Source organism: Bicyclus anynana, chromosome 15 (genome assembly GCF_947172395.1).
Source record: "Bicyclus anynana chromosome 15, ilBicAnyn1.1, whole genome shotgun sequence".
Lineage (NCBI taxonomy): Eukaryota > Metazoa > Arthropoda > Insecta > Lepidoptera > Nymphalidae > Bicyclus > Bicyclus anynana.
The window spans coordinates 10,585,863-10,601,307 of NC_069097.1; the positions used below are offsets into that span (position 1 = coordinate 10,585,863).

At 36.6% G+C, this 15,445-nt stretch overlaps 1 protein-coding gene across 2 annotated transcripts; it reads right to left on the bottom strand.

Annotated features, from left to right (window-relative positions):
- Positions 1-7,876: 7,876 nt before the first annotated feature.
- Positions 7,877-15,444, bottom strand: LOC112043169 (glycerol-3-phosphate phosphatase). Of its 2 annotated transcripts, XM_024078471.2 has the most exons (6): positions 15,314-15,444; positions 15,030-15,181; positions 14,560-14,720; positions 14,035-14,172; positions 12,566-12,909; positions 7,877-11,346 (listed from the first exon to the last, which is right to left on the bottom strand). In XM_024078471.2, exons 2-6 carry the CDS (start codon positions 15,124-15,126, stop codon positions 11,175-11,177), a joined length of 912 nt encoding a protein of 303 aa, XP_023934239.1. In that variant the 5' UTR covers positions 15,127-15,181; positions 15,314-15,444; the 3' UTR covers positions 7,877-11,174. The 2 variants fall into 2 exon arrangements, with proteins under 2 accessions (XP_023934239.1, XP_023934238.2); XM_024078470.2 differs by lacking the exon at positions 15,314-15,444 and having other exon boundaries at positions 15,030-15,305.
- Position 15,445: the final 1 nt, after the last annotated feature.

Below are 15,445 nucleotides of genomic sequence, written 5' to 3' on the forward strand. Positions count from 1 at the left end.
GTAGGTATAATTTTTATAAATTAATAATAATTTAATTTAGTAAATCCGTGATAGCCCAGTGAATGTGACCTCTGCCTCCGGTTCTGGAGGGTGTGGGTTCGATTCTGGTCCGGGGCTTGGAATTAAATATCAAACGGTGAAGGAAAAACATCGTGAGGAAACCTTCATACCAGAGAATTTTCTTAATACTCTGCGTGTGTGAAGTCTGCCAATCCGCATTGGCCCAGCGTGGTGGCTTAACCCTTCTCATTCTGAGAGGAGACTCGAGCTCAACAGTGAGCCGAATATGGGTTGATAATGATAATGAATTTAGTAAATTAACCGTGAAGAAACAAAAATACTACTCTTTTTCAACTTATTGTATCGGAACTGCAATTGACTATTTGGAACTTTCGTAACTTTAATTTTAGGTTTTCGACTTTAATCATCACCATAAAATCACAACATAACTTCATGTTTCAAAAATTACCTAAACCTAATTGATGTAGGTAGGTAAATGAACTTTGAATTTTTATAAACTGCATAAATAAAAACAAAACTGTCAAGCACTCTACAGGTTTCGGGAAGGAATAGGAAAAACTTGTTTCTTGCCTCAGGGGCCAGAATAAATCGTAGTAGATAGTCAAAAACTTATTTGACAGTCTCCGTGGCGCAGTGGATCTACAAGACAGAGGCCCTGGGTTCGATCCCCGGCTGAGTGGATTACGGTTTTCTTAATTGGTCCATGTCTAGAGCCTGCTAGGATATTTCGACCGTGGCTAGTTACGATCCTACCGGCAAAGACGTACCAAGCGATTCAGCATTCCAGTACGATGTCGTGTAAAAATTGTAACAAAAAAAAATTTAAAAATTGTAAAAATTCTAACAAGTTAGCCCGCCTCTATCTTAGATTGCATCATCACTTACCATCAGGTGAGATTGTAGTCAAGGGCTAACTTTAAAAAAAAGTAGGTAGGTATACTTACTTATTATTCTATTCGAGACAATACTTCAAAGCAAAGCATCCCGTTTTAAGAGTTGCATCCAAGATACCAATTGGAATACACTAGACGTTGCTACTTGTAGAGACATTTGAACTAGTGACCTACTTTCCATGTCTGTTCCATACATCACGTATAACTTCGAGCTGTAGCATAGTGTCCAGAGATGCAACGCTCCCATTTTTAAAAGTAGGTACCTATATAGGAGTACATTTTTACCCGATTGCGGCTACACCTAAAAGTTAAGAGGATAATGTGTTTGTTAAGAAAGTATTAGTACTTACCTACTATATTTGTTCTTAGGTACCTATATATATATATATATATATATATATGTCGGAGATTAGATAATAATAGTGCCATCTTATGGCGGCAGTAGGAAACGTCAAGTACTGCACTTGGGTGAGGTTTATGCCATGAAGGCCTGTACATGTGTAACATGGCCAGTTGGAATGTCGTTGGACGTTTTTAAAAGAAGAAGAAAAAGAATATGGAATATGGAATGAAAAAGTAGAACTGTCATAAGAAAAATGGGACGAACGGCCTCATGGCATAAAACTTACCGCGTTTCCATTCAATTTATTATTGTTAATTAATTGTTATTGTTAAATAATTTTGTGATTACATTAAAGTGATTATTTTGCTATTTACTGGCAATATTATTTCCAAGATTCCATCATAGCTGACCCATACCTATTCAGTCCTCCGAAATCAGAAGTGGGATCGGATCGTGCGACCCACGTGAATCTGTCAGTAAAGCTGGTTGGCAGGCTATAGTCGGGGCACAGCAAAATACCAAATGACTCTTCGTAAAAACGCTTTACAATCCGCCGCCTAATCAAGACAAGACCAGTGTCCTACCCAACTGTCAGGCGAAAGATGCAGACACGGACTTGAGCTTGGCTAACGGAACAACGGATTTATTTTGGTTGTCGGATCGTGATGTACAGGGGAGTAAACTTATTCTTATGCTTAGTAAGGCTATGAAAGGCTCAGCCGCAACGTGGTTTTCACAGATTGCTTTTCCTAATATGTAGAGAGTAGAATTTGAGAAAATGTTTTTCTCTCGCTTTAATAACTTGTTCTTTTTCTTTCATGTGAACCACTGTAGTATAATAGGAGCTAAGTGTTGGATTGCCAATTTAATCCGACGTCCAAAGTCTGATAAAAAAGAAACAAAGCAGCAACTTGAACTACGTGTGCGGGTTACCTGGTTTAGTAGCATCAGCTGACGCAGACTGGTAGCGAAGTAGTGACGGTCACAGCGGAGGTTCACATGTGTAAAGACAAGCTGCTGATCAAATTATCCGCCGTTCGTGCGACAATCAAAGGACAGTTCCGACTTCAGAACTCAACACTCAAGAGTAGCACTTAACTTACTGCCAAATCTAGCAGAACGAAACGAGTGGACGTATGCGGTGTGATGAGGTCACTGAATTTGGTGGGCAGTTTTTATTTTGTTTGATTGGGGAGTTGATTGTAGTTAAAGACTGTATTTCTAGACTAACGTAGACTTGCTGTTTGTAGGTTCAAGTTTTATCTCAGATTACTATAATATCTGATACAGTGGCGTGAACAGAACTTTGCCTCAGGGTATGAATTATTCTTTGAACGCAATTCACATACAAATAAGAGTGCCTCTTAAGATCAACGTTAGTCGTTGTTAAAGTGTAAAGGTACTAAAATACTGTACATTATTATCAGTGATATGAAATTTCAATTTGGTTATAATCGATTATACTTTTTATTAAGTTCTATTTTAGTAAGGCATTGAATATGTTTGTAACACAGTATAAGTTTTAGGCACAGGGTATGGGTGTATGCATCTATGAAGTGCAAATCCCTGAAATGTAATCATGCAGTAGAAACCCTAGTTCACGGTATACTGGATGATTGATTTTGATTTAGATGATTTTCTGAATCGTCAACGTTACGGGCAAATTAAGCGGCAAGAACGAAACCGAACTAAGCTCGATCCTAAGTATAGAGGACATTTCAAAGTTGCAGAAGTATTACAATTCGAAACAATACATTTCCGTTACGATTTTATAAGCCTTCAACTCTAACCATACTTAGAAATACGTACACGATCGCTTACGCAAAATGCCTGATTGTGACAACTTTGATGACAAAGACATCGACTTTTGAACAATGACGAGGGGGTGGTATGACGTAGTATGCAAGTCGCTCAGATAGCCTGCATGTTCAAGCTAAATGGCTTGGAAATGCAGGTAGTCGTTGTGGATATCTGGGTTACCGGATGGAGGTAGCCCAATGAGTTGCCTTATGGAGGCAACGCCGTGTGGATATCTGGGTACCAGGTGGAGGTAGCCCAATGAGTTGTCCGATGGAGGCAACGCCGTGTGGATATCTGGGTACCAGGTGGAGGTAGCCCAATGAGTTGTCCGATGGAGGCAACGCCGTGTGGATATCTGGGTACCAGGTGGAGGTAGCCCAATGAGTTGTCTGATGGAGGCAACGCCTTGTGAGTTTCTGGGTACCGGATAGAGGTCACCCAATGAGTTGCCGGATGGAGGCAACGTTTTGTGAATTTTGGTTACCGGATTGAAGTAATCTTACGAGTGTGAGTTGCTGGATGGATGCAACGTTTTGTGAATTTTGGTTACTGGATTGAAATAACCATATTATTGTGAGTTAGAGTATTGCATACTAACATCAAACCTTGACTGTTGATTTTCTTTGAGATTAGAGATTTTGATAAGTGCGTAGCAAGACTTACAGCTTTTCATATTTTATGCAAAATTAAACGTTAATTAGACAAATCATTAATCCTGCAAATTTTCTGACAGATGCTAATGTCACTTTGTAAAATAATAATGATACCATATTTATTGTCATAGTGATGTCCAGTTCTGTATTGGTAAATAATAGTGTCTCAGTTCTTTCGCTCTCAAAGAGGAATTTTGAACAGAAATATAAATTTATCATAACGCTTTGTGACAGACGGTTGAAAGAAAAATTGTGTAAAATATTTAATTGACCAATTCTTCCCTATTTGCTCTAGTCTCTAAGAGTACCACTACCTCCGCTTTGAAAAGGACATTGACCTCGATTATGAAGTGATCAGTATCGGTATCAACTTTATTGTGTCACAATGAAATAAAGCTTAATTGAATATTTGATTTAAAGACCTTTAAATATAATTTACCATCTAGTGATAATTCATCGCATTTCGCGGTAATCAGCGAGTGTCGAGTTACGCATCTTAATATGTTGACTTTACTTACTGATGTCCATGATGTATTTAAAACTTAAACTATATGAAGTACCCTACACTAATCCATAATGTTCATAAGAAGTCTTCTAATATTATTATGTAGTCTTATTTCTCTCACGATAGGAATAAACGTGGACAATAGCGGTATTAAATCGTCATGCATGATTGTCATGTAAGTAAAAATTACTATGACAAGAAAAATAATGGCGGTCTTATTAAAGACAAAATAGTATTTTATTTTTATTCATTTTTATTTCGGTTTTTATTAAATGAAAGTAACGTTTATAATTTAAAAAAAATGAATTATAATCATGAAAACCTTGTGACATAAATTCGATTTACTCAGTTCACCGATACTTTTGCTTTTGCCCATTGTCCTTTAGAGTAATGAAATTTAAAATGAAATTCTAAGAAAGCATTGATTTAATTGTATTTGTCTCAGTTATTAGTCAGATTTAATAAGGTCTTAATAATTTTATTTTCATCACTGTGACTCAAAATAGGTTTTACGTTTATTAATAAGCCATAGACTGACAAATTTCTCAATAAATAACAGATGTAACTGTTATTTACTAATTTGGTTCAGAACATATTGAGTTAGTCATGTTCGTTCACTTTGTCACATCACTATTTTTGATTCAATAAAAAATGGTATCACAGGAAACTTAATTGGAGATCGTTTAATTTATTATTCGACTATAGTGAACAAGTGACATAGAATGTAGAGAGTAATGACAAAGCTATTTTAGTGTTTGCGTTTAGTTAGTTTTGATTTGAAAGGAAAATAAAACTAAATTAGATAGGAAATTTAGGGTCCTTAGTAATTACAGAAGTTTTAATTAATGATCGTTACGAGCTTAAAAGCATAGCAGGTAGTTCCAGCCGAACTCTCAAAGACTTCCGTGAGAATTTTCGCGCTTTGGAGGAAGATGCCAATAGGTCATGTACCACTTGAAGTAAGCGATGTTAATGATGTAAGTGATGATCATTATGTGAGATGATCAATAGCAACTCGAGTAGACTATCGGCCGTGAAATGCGTGTGATCTATGTGATGGATGAAGTCGCAATCCATGTGATGGATGTGCGTGAGCAATTGCGATTGCTCGTTCGGCTGTGAGAGCCGTGGTGAGAAGAGTGTTGTCTCGAGGAGCTGTAGACAAATGTTCATTGTTAACTATTGAGTGTTGACGTATTCACGTTAAATGAGAGTAGTACATGGCTGTGGCGGATGACTCTAGAAGTCTAGAGATTTTAATTGAGTGAGAATCTGTTTTCTCGTTTTGTGGTTTATTAAAGACACTAGGTAAAGTGAAGTTTAATTCTATCATAAGAGGTGATGACGATTTACTTAGTAATGCGAAATCTGTCTATAATTGCCGTGAAAACCAAGAACGGTCTACGCTATTTCTGTTATACCAATTCAGTTTGTTTTACTTTGTAAACTTTTGTCTTTGACTAAAAATTTGTAAACAACAGTTTAGTTATTTGGTCATTGAGAAATGAAAAATAATAATCATGATAATCATTGAATGCTATCTGTGCATAATTGTGAGTCTGCAATATGGGCTTGGAACTTAACTGACGAATCGCTATAGAGTAAAGTAGCTGCGATTATGAAGTGAGTACGCGGTGCACAGACAACATTGGCGGAGGTCGGGTTTCAGTGGAAACCAGGGAGTCTATGGAGGCTCAGCGTTCCCGGTGGGGTTCGCGGGTTGTTGAGTAACTGGAGGTTACTAGGCTTTGTGTAGCCATGGATTACGTGTTGAATTGAATGTTTTGTTTTTGATTTACTTTCATGTGTTTGACATGCTGAAGCAAACTTGTGATAAAAGAGAAAAGTCAGTTCAGCTCTGAGTTTTATTAGTTGATTGATTTTGAATTTTGATTAGTACTAAAAATTTTTGAAAACAGAGTTTCCTTTGTTGGTAGGTAATTTTGTTTAACTGTGTTGTTTTGATCTGACCAAATAGTTAATGCGAATTTTTGTAGCGACTAATTTAATAGCTATTGGAAACATTTAGATACAAAAATCAGTAACTTTTAACTATGTTGAAGGTCAGGAATGACCGAGCGGTTTGATACTTTCCTCTGAGTTTGTTACAGTAAAGTAACACACTGGGACGTGTGTTACGCAGGATGGCCGTGTCGGAGATTAGATAATAATAGTGCCATCTTATGGCGGCAGTAGGAAACGTCAAGTACTGCACTTGGGTGAGGTTTATGCCATGAAGGCCTGTACATGTGTAACATGGCCAGTTGGAATGTCGTTGGACGTTTTTAAAAGAAGAAGAAAAAGAATATGGAATATGGAATGAAAAAGTAGAACTGTCATAAGAAAAATGGGACGAACGGCCTCATGGCATAAAACTTACCGCGTTTCCATTCAATTTATTATTGTTAATTAATTGTTATTGTTAAATAATTTTGTGATTACATTAAAGTGATTATTTTGCTATTTACTGGCAATATTATTTCCAAGATTCCATCATAGCTGACCCATACCTATTCAGTCCTCCGAAATATATATATATATATTTTTACCCGATTGCGTCCAAGCACAACAAGAGGATAGTGTGTTTGATTTGATATGTAAGTATACTTACTATGTCCGTTCGTAATCTCTCCATGGCTCAACCGATTTTGATGAATGATACTTAGTGCCAGATAAGGTAATTTGATGCCATACGCAATCTTCTCCCTTGTCGCTATCCTTAAGTTACTTTTTGACGACCTCCGTGGCAGTGGTATGCGCGGTGGATTTACAAGACGGAGGTCCTGGGTTCGATCCCCGGCTGGACCATTGAGGTTTTCTTAATTGATCCAGGTCTGGCTGGTGGGAGGCTTTGGCCGTGGCTAGTTATCACCCTACCGACAAAGACGTACCGCCAAGCGATTAAGCGTTCCGGTACGACGTCGTGTAGAAACCGAAAGGGGTATGGATTTCATCATCCTCCTAACAAGTTAGTTCGATTCCATCTTAGATTGCATCATCACTTACCATCAGGTGTAATTGTAGTCAAGGGCTAACTTGTAAAAAATAAAAAAAGAAAAAAAAAGTACCTGCCTATTGCAGTTCATCATCATCAAAAATTCAAAATTCATTTATTTCAATTAGGCTTAGTTTACAAGCATTTTTGAAACGTCAGGATTATGTCAAAATTTAATTTAATCTAATGGTAGTAATAATGATCGAAAACTTAAAATTAAAATTACGAGGGTTCCAAACCGCCTTCGTCCGAGAAGAGCCCACAACATACTCAGCCAAGGTTAATTTTTTTTTGTTTACCACCATTTTACAAACTTATTTAAAACTAAGCACACAGTCGTATTCATCCTCATCATTATCAACCCATATTCGGCTCACTGCTGAGCTCGAGTCTCCTCTCAGAATGAGAGGAGACTCGCACATACGCAGAGAATTAGGAAAGTTCTATGGTATGCAGGTTTCCTCACGATGTTTTTCCTTCACCGTTTGAGAGTGATATTTAATTACTTAAAATGCACACAACTGAAAAGTTGGTAGTGCATGCTCCGGACCGGATTCTAACCCACACCCTCCGGAATCCGAGGCAGAGGTCATATCCACTGGGCTATCACTGATATAGCTGCAATATTAGTAGGTATAGATAGTATCATAAAAAAAAAACAAAATATTTTGTCTTCTGAATACTGTATTTTCATATGTATACATATATTTAGTGCACCTTAGGCATTATGTATCTACACTAACTATTAATTAAAGCAATATAGACACTTCGTTTAATCACACTTTTTATTATACATATTTGTATCTATATGCGAGTATACAAAAATATAAAAAAAAATTGAGGAATGCAATACATAAATGAAGCATGCCGGCATAGATTATTAAAATAGGCAGACGGTATATCGCTGCAACTGAAGCACTATAAATGGCGGCGAGTATCTATGAGTGAGTTTAAAGTGTATTGCCAGATATAGGAAATTAATGTGCATCTGTGTGCGTGTCGAATATATAATGCAAACTGGCATCATTGGGGTGCGCCAGTTTTTAGTTCAGGAGACGGTGTCTGAACTTTTTATTAGGTCTATGGATGTCGGATTGCCATAAAATAAAAATAGGTCCTATTCATTGGCGTATCTTGGATTATTTCCTAGGCCTGGCCCCCGACATCAAGTCTATTATTAATATCATAATCGAATTACATGTCGGTAGCCCAGAATCCTATCCAGAAGCCTGGGCACAGATCCAGTCTAGGGTGGGTACGGCCCACCCGGCCTACCTGCTATATACGCCTATGGTCCTATTCAATATTTTCAAGTTTCAAACTTGGTTATTATTCCACAGTATGGTTCGAAAGTAAAAAATATTGTACTTAAAATGTATTGTTCATTGCGTCATGACTCATGACATGATTTCGTCTATATTGTATGTCTACGCTCAGTGACGTGCACTTCATAGATGCATAAACGCAATGCATACCCTGAGGATTAATTATGTAGCTGTATTGGACGAGGAATTTTCCAATTAAAAAAAAATATATGGCAGCCCTTTGTCAACAAAATCTACCATATCAACATATTTTTAACCGACTTCCAAAAAGGAGGAGGTTCTACGTTCGACTGTATGTATGTTTTTTTTTATCAATACAGATTTCCCTGAAGGGCAATAATATTCTTGTGACAGAACAGGGAACAACGAAAACAATGGCAACACTCGAAGCTTTTAAAATGCAACAAAATAAAGCACATACTGTATTCCACAAAATATACTTATAATAGCACCTTTTAAATAATACTTAATCTATAGTAAGCAAATACTATTTTATAATAATATAAAAATATATTAATTGAAACAGGTAACTGAGGTTTAATACCTACTGAGTAATAAAACTTCAAGTAAAAGGACACAATATCAATGATGAGCTATTAATATATAAAATATATTATTATATAAAATGTTAAACTACCTTCATTACATAAATAGTTTTGTCGTGGTTCCTACTCAATGCTCTCGCTTGCAAAGCTATATCTAAACAAGGATTTTTTTGTTCATACAGACTTGTGAAGTATTGTAGCAATATATATTATTTTATAACACATTTGCTCGTAAAGTAATTCTTAATTCAACAATTTCAATCGCGTAATGTATCTCACGTGCCGTATGGTAATGTAAAATGCATATGTGCCGTTATATAATACTAGCGGACGCCCGCGACTTCGTTCGTGTGGAATTCAATTTTTCACAAATCCCGCGGGAACCATGGCTTTTTTTGGGGTGAAAAGTAGCCTATGTGTTATTCCAGAGTAAAATATATTTCCATTTAAAATTTCAGCCAAATCGCTTCAGTAGCCGCAGCGTAAAAGAGGAACAAACATACTTACACACTTTCACACTTAAACACAAACTTTCGCCTTTATAATATCTGTGCAAAAATGACAAGCGTATCAAAATGTCATCATATGGAAAACCATCGATCGTAGATTTTTATCAATGTGGAAAACAGTCAAAGATGCAAATTTATTTTCAGAAAGTGTGTTCAAAGTGCATATGTGTTATAAAACTTCGTATGACATACGTGCGCTTTGATAATTACAGCCTCTGCTTCCTTACTATAGCTCTCGCCTTTGGCTCGAGCTGCAATATCGCCTCAGCTCTAATTTTCAACTTATCGCACTTTTAACTTAATGTACTATTACAACATATACTTAGGTAGGTATTTAATATGTAGGAACTTTTATACAAAAGATTTATTAAAATAAGAAAGAAATTTCTTTACGAGAGCTCCAGTGTAGTACCTAATATCCTCACGACCGATACCAGCTTGTATGGTAGCGAAACTCATGTTAACAACATAAATCGACTGACATTTCAAAGGTGCTAGTAAACTAACCTTACCTCGTTGAAATAAACAATTTCAATCTGGCGACTTACCCAACATGCATCGACTGCATATCTCGTGAAAAATACATTGTCGACCAATAGCGGCGGAATCAAAATATCGCTTTCATCTTTGTCCCAACGCAACGAAAGAGACAGCGATATTTTCGATTTCACCGCTATTAGTCAATACATGATATATTGATGGTCGCATGCTTGGCCTACTGGTTGTGATTTTTAGCAGAAGAACTAATAGATACAACGAGGCATTAATATCTATATTGTTATATTAAAGCCCAATCTATGTTAAGAATTTAGGACTATGACATAAGTAACTATCCATGTGCCTAAAGGTCCATTTATATCTACAAACATTTAGCGTGCCAGACACGTGCCGTGGCAGACAAAATAATATTCTTCTATACAGTGTTTATTAACATTTATATATCTATCGTAACGCGCCGCACAGACGTTGACAGACACGAGCCGCGCCCGGCCAGTATTCGCGGAAAGAATATTTTGTCTGCGCGGTTCATGCCTGTAGAGTCCTTTTCATGAAACCTGAACTAAAATTGACAGCGCTTTACACAAAATATGACAATAAGACCGCCATTACCAAATGACAATAAGCGCCATTATGACATTAGCGCCGCGTCTGGGGATTTTTTTCGTGAAAAGGACTTTACGTGTCTCTATCTGCTGGGCAGTATGAATAGACGGTGTCTGTAGATGTCTGTCATGCTACTTGTCTGTGACGCACTGTGTCTGTATATATAAACGGGCCTTTATTAGTGTTTATTTTGTACAAAACTATTCAAATAAAACATTTGAAAACCTACTACCATGTATCTAATGTTACCATCTATAATATGTTAATTGTTACAATATTGTCATAAATCCTTGCTATCAAAGATTCAACGGAAAATTTTAATAATCGAAAACAAACCTAAATGGCTGAGTTAATTTTATATAGTGATTTAGCATTAACAATACATGCTTGAACAAATAAACAATATAAAAAAATAATGTTAAACATATCACATTTTCATTGACAAATTGATCTATAATTCGTTTATCACGATAAAATTGTACTATGAAGATGTCAGGTTGAGTATATCCCCTAACTTGGGCAGTACAACGTCTGGCAGTGGCGGTGTTTTGTCGTTTCTAATTTTTTCCAAGTCTTTGGCAGACGTGACACCTGTCATAACCAATAGAGTTTGGAAACCGCAACGCACACCAAACTCTATGTCTGTGTTACACCTGGAAAATAATAAAATGACAAATAAAAAAAAGTGTGTCAGCTCCGACGCACGAATGGAGTTTAATCTTTTTAGGTCGACTGTCTAAATAGGTGTATGTTGTCCGGCAGCATACACTATGTACGTCTCACTACCTACGCACGCTGTTAACGGCAGTACACGGTGAAAGGTGCGCAGAATAGGTTGCGCACAAAAACGTAACGCTGTCACTCGTTCATCGAATTTTAATGCCCATATTTTTTTCATACCGGGGGGCTGTATATGAAAAATCGATTCTTAAGGAGTAAACTCCAATAACATATCAACATCATCATTATCAACCTCAGACTAATTACAAAAGGACTAGTAACAAAATCTTTCATTTTCCGAGGAAAAAGTGCTTAGATTTGGTATATATCTTATAGGTACTGTATTAGAAGTTTTTGCCCGTTTTTTACACCATTCAACTACACAAAATGGTAATTTTACAGAGCTTTTTAATCGACGAACACGTTTACAACTATGAAACATCGATTCTAAAGAGACAGTTTTTCTTAAGATTGTTGATTATATAAAGAAAAGTGACGTCTAGCGAGGCAGGTCCTTATCTAATTAGTCTGTGTTATCAGCCGATGGACTGGTAAACATAAAATGTGGAAGGGCACAAGATGATAAGTTGTAGGACTCGAATCCAAGACCTCGTAATCGGAAGCCGAATAGACTAACCACTGGATCAATGAGGCATTTGAAGTATCAAGTAAAGTTGTGGACAAGTGACTCAGACCAATAATTATAGAAAAGATATATCTTAGCAATCCATGGATTCACCGTGCGGGTGGCGGATCCATCGCGTAGCAGAGAGAAAAACTCCGAGCAAAGTCTAGTACTTTCTACCAATGGATGTAGGGTTAAGAATTATCACACACAAATTCCCGAATAAAATTGTCTATCATTTGCTGAGGAAAACAAGCTTACATTTGGTATTATCTTATACTAAACTAGAGGTTTTTGCCCGTTTTTTACACCATTCAACTAAACAAAATGGTAATTTTACGGAGGTCTTTAACACGACGATTACAAACTATGAAACATCAATACTATAGACAGTTTTTATAATCGCATTAGATCGTTGATCATATACTTTGACAGAAAAGTAACGTCTAGCAAAGCAGGTCCTATACAATAATTGGTCTGAGACAAATCACCATTTTTAAAAATAAAAATATCAGTATTATTTTTACCTGTCACCAATCATCAATGTCCTTGCAGGATCTAAACCGAAAGACTCAAGGAATTTTCTAACATAATCATTTGGTTTCCCCAGTACCAATGCCTTCCTCTCCGAACATGTCTCAACCGCTCTTACTAGAGTTCCCGTTCCTGGTATAATAATAGAGCTGGACTTGGGGAACCTTTCGTCGGTGTTGGTCGCTACAAATAGACAATCCTCATTTGCGAGATATGATGCAGCCTTCATGAACTTGGGGTAACTTATATGCTCATCGAAGCCCACCACTACAGCACCAACTTCTGGGTCCATATCCGATGGGGACATGGACTTGAAGTCTGGTTTCACTTGGTCTGGCTGAAAAAGAAATAAGAATTTTATATATTTTTTTAAATTATTTTCTTATAGCTGACGCCGCGCGGTTTCACCCGCGTGGTTCCCGTTCCCGTAGGAATACGGGGATAATATATAGCCATCCTCGATAAATGGGCTATCTAACACTGAAATATTTTTTCAAGCCGGACCAGTAGTTCCTGAGATTAGCGCGTTCAACCAACCAAACAAACAAACAAAGTCTTCAGCTTTATAATATTAGTATAGATAAGAAGGCCCACATTCATGTAATTTTACCTGTAGCCATATCTTTTAGATCATAAAATGTTGCTTGGTGGTATAGCTTGGCAACTTCGTATGTCACACTCCCGATGGTCCGCGCGGGCCGAGGGGCGCGTAGTGATGAATGAAAGACCCACAACTGATGCACCTCAATACCCGTACGCACGATTTCACACTCGCGCAGTCTTTCCCCCGTCGCCCGTCGCCCGCATATCATGGGAGTGTCATCAACGAACTTGTCAGATTATCTTAAGTCTGTCTGCCTGTTACCTTTTAACGGCTAAACGGCTGAACCGAATAAAATGAATTTTGGTATTATGATAAATGGGACCTTTCTTGGGGAGCAGAACATAGGCTTTATAGTGTGTATGAAAGTCGCGATAGCAATAATGGAGTAGAATAGAATGGAATGGGATGGGATGGGATGGGATCAGATAGCGGTAGCGATAGCGATAATGGAATGGAATAGAATAGAATAGAAAACCCAAACCACGTTTTGAGTTCGAATTTTAAATTGTTTTTAATTACATTACAATTTCGTAACTTTTTTCATCATTCATGCACAATCTTAAAATAGAAATGCGAAAAAAAAACGCTCATTGAACAAAACTGAAAGGCAGGGAGGTAGTTTATAGTTAGTAGGTATCCACTAAGAACGGATTTGCGATTGGGCTGAGGTCTAACGGCGGACGATGTCGCAGGCGTCCGCTAGTGAAATTGTATTCCATAGACAATCTTTTACACAATGTAGCACTAAATTTACAGTTAAGAACTAGTAAACATTTCAAGACATGACTATATTTTTAGACCTTTAACAGTCTAATGGTAATGATTAAATACAATTTCAAGATTAAACAAAAAACTTACTCCAACACCAAAATGCCTTATTCCAACAGCTTTTAATTCATCACCAATTCCATTTGAACCTACAAGATACACTTTTTTTGTGAATCCAATTCCTTTGAGATAATGTGCTACTAAATAGGCAGTTGACAAGATTTCTTCCTGTAAAAAAATATAAAATCTACATAATAGTACATTTACCTTTTTTTTTATTCTTTACAAGTTAACCCTTGACTACAATCTCACCTGATGGTAAGTAATGATGCAATCTAAGATGGAAGCAGACTAGCTTGTTAGGAGGATGAAAATCCACATCCTTTTCGGTTTCTACAGACATTGTACCAGAACGCTAAATCGCTTGGCGGTACGTCTTTGTTGGTAGGGTGGTACCTAGTCACTGCCAAAGCCTCTCTCCTGGACCAATAAAGAAAACCTCAATCGGCCCTGCCGGGCATTGAACCCAGGACCTCCATCTTGTAAATACATCGCCCATACCACTGCACCACGGAGGCCGTCAAAATAAATATGTTAAATAAATATGCTCCTCACCGGCTCAGCAATAAATCCCAACTCCTGGGCTTTCACTGCAAAGTCACTGCGGATTTTAGTGGAGTTGTTGGTTACATAAAATATCCTTTTTCCTAACTTGCGGAAATAGTTCATAGCTTCAGGAGATCCAGGGATAGCATTATTATTAATCCATAATACACCTTTAACAAAAAATTATTGAAATTTAGTAATATACAAGGTTATTTTGTACCACCCTGAAATTTTTACACAAAATACCAATTATTTAATATTTTCCTAAAATAAACAAATAAAAAAAAAACAATAGTTCTAATCAGACAAGCCATTTTCCAATTTCAGCGAGGCTAATGAACAGCAATTAATTTTTATATTATAAATGTTTTCTAGTTGGTCAAATGATTAAGTAAAAATTGGAAACTATAATTGCAGTACTGAATATAATATTTTAGAATTTATTTTAAGTGTTTCACAATATTTTTAGGAAGACTTACCATCGCAATCACTCAAAACTGTATCAAAAGAATTTAAAAACTCCTTCACTTGGTCCGGTGTAGCTTCTTGAAGATTAAAAACAGCTGATTTAAACATTTTCTTGCAATTTTTTAATACCGGCTTACACGCTTTGCTCCTACTATGTATCCCACTAATATAACACAAATTACATTTTAAAAGTTTATCAAACCTTCGAAGCATTGTGTTACAAAAAATTAAACAAGCAATATTTTATTTTAATAATTAATAAAATATAATAGCAGCATTTCTATTTTCAACCTACCTTTAAAAAATTTAAAAGGTCAAACAAATGTCAAACTCGTTTATGTATTAAATGTCAATTGTCAAAGTCAAATTTGATTTTGACGTTCACAGATATTACTAAAAATTACTAAAAACTATTCCTCTTTGGGTA

What these genes read in the sequence shown, in the direction of transcription:
- LOC112043169 (XM_024078470.2), bottom strand. Translation starts at nt 15,231, where the DNA reads ATGCTTCGAAGGTTTGATAAACTTTTAAAATGTAATTTGTGTTATATT. An exon ending in TGGGATTTATTGCTGAGCCG is followed by an intron (nt 14,173 to 14,559) that starts GTGAGGAGCATA and finishes ATTTTTTTACAG; the next exon opens with GAAGAAATCTTGTCAACTGC. An exon ending in TAAGGCATTTTGGTGTTGGA is followed by an intron (nt 12,910 to 14,034) that starts GTAAGTTTTTTG and finishes TTTCTTTTTCAG; the next exon opens with CCAGACCAAGTGAAACCAGA.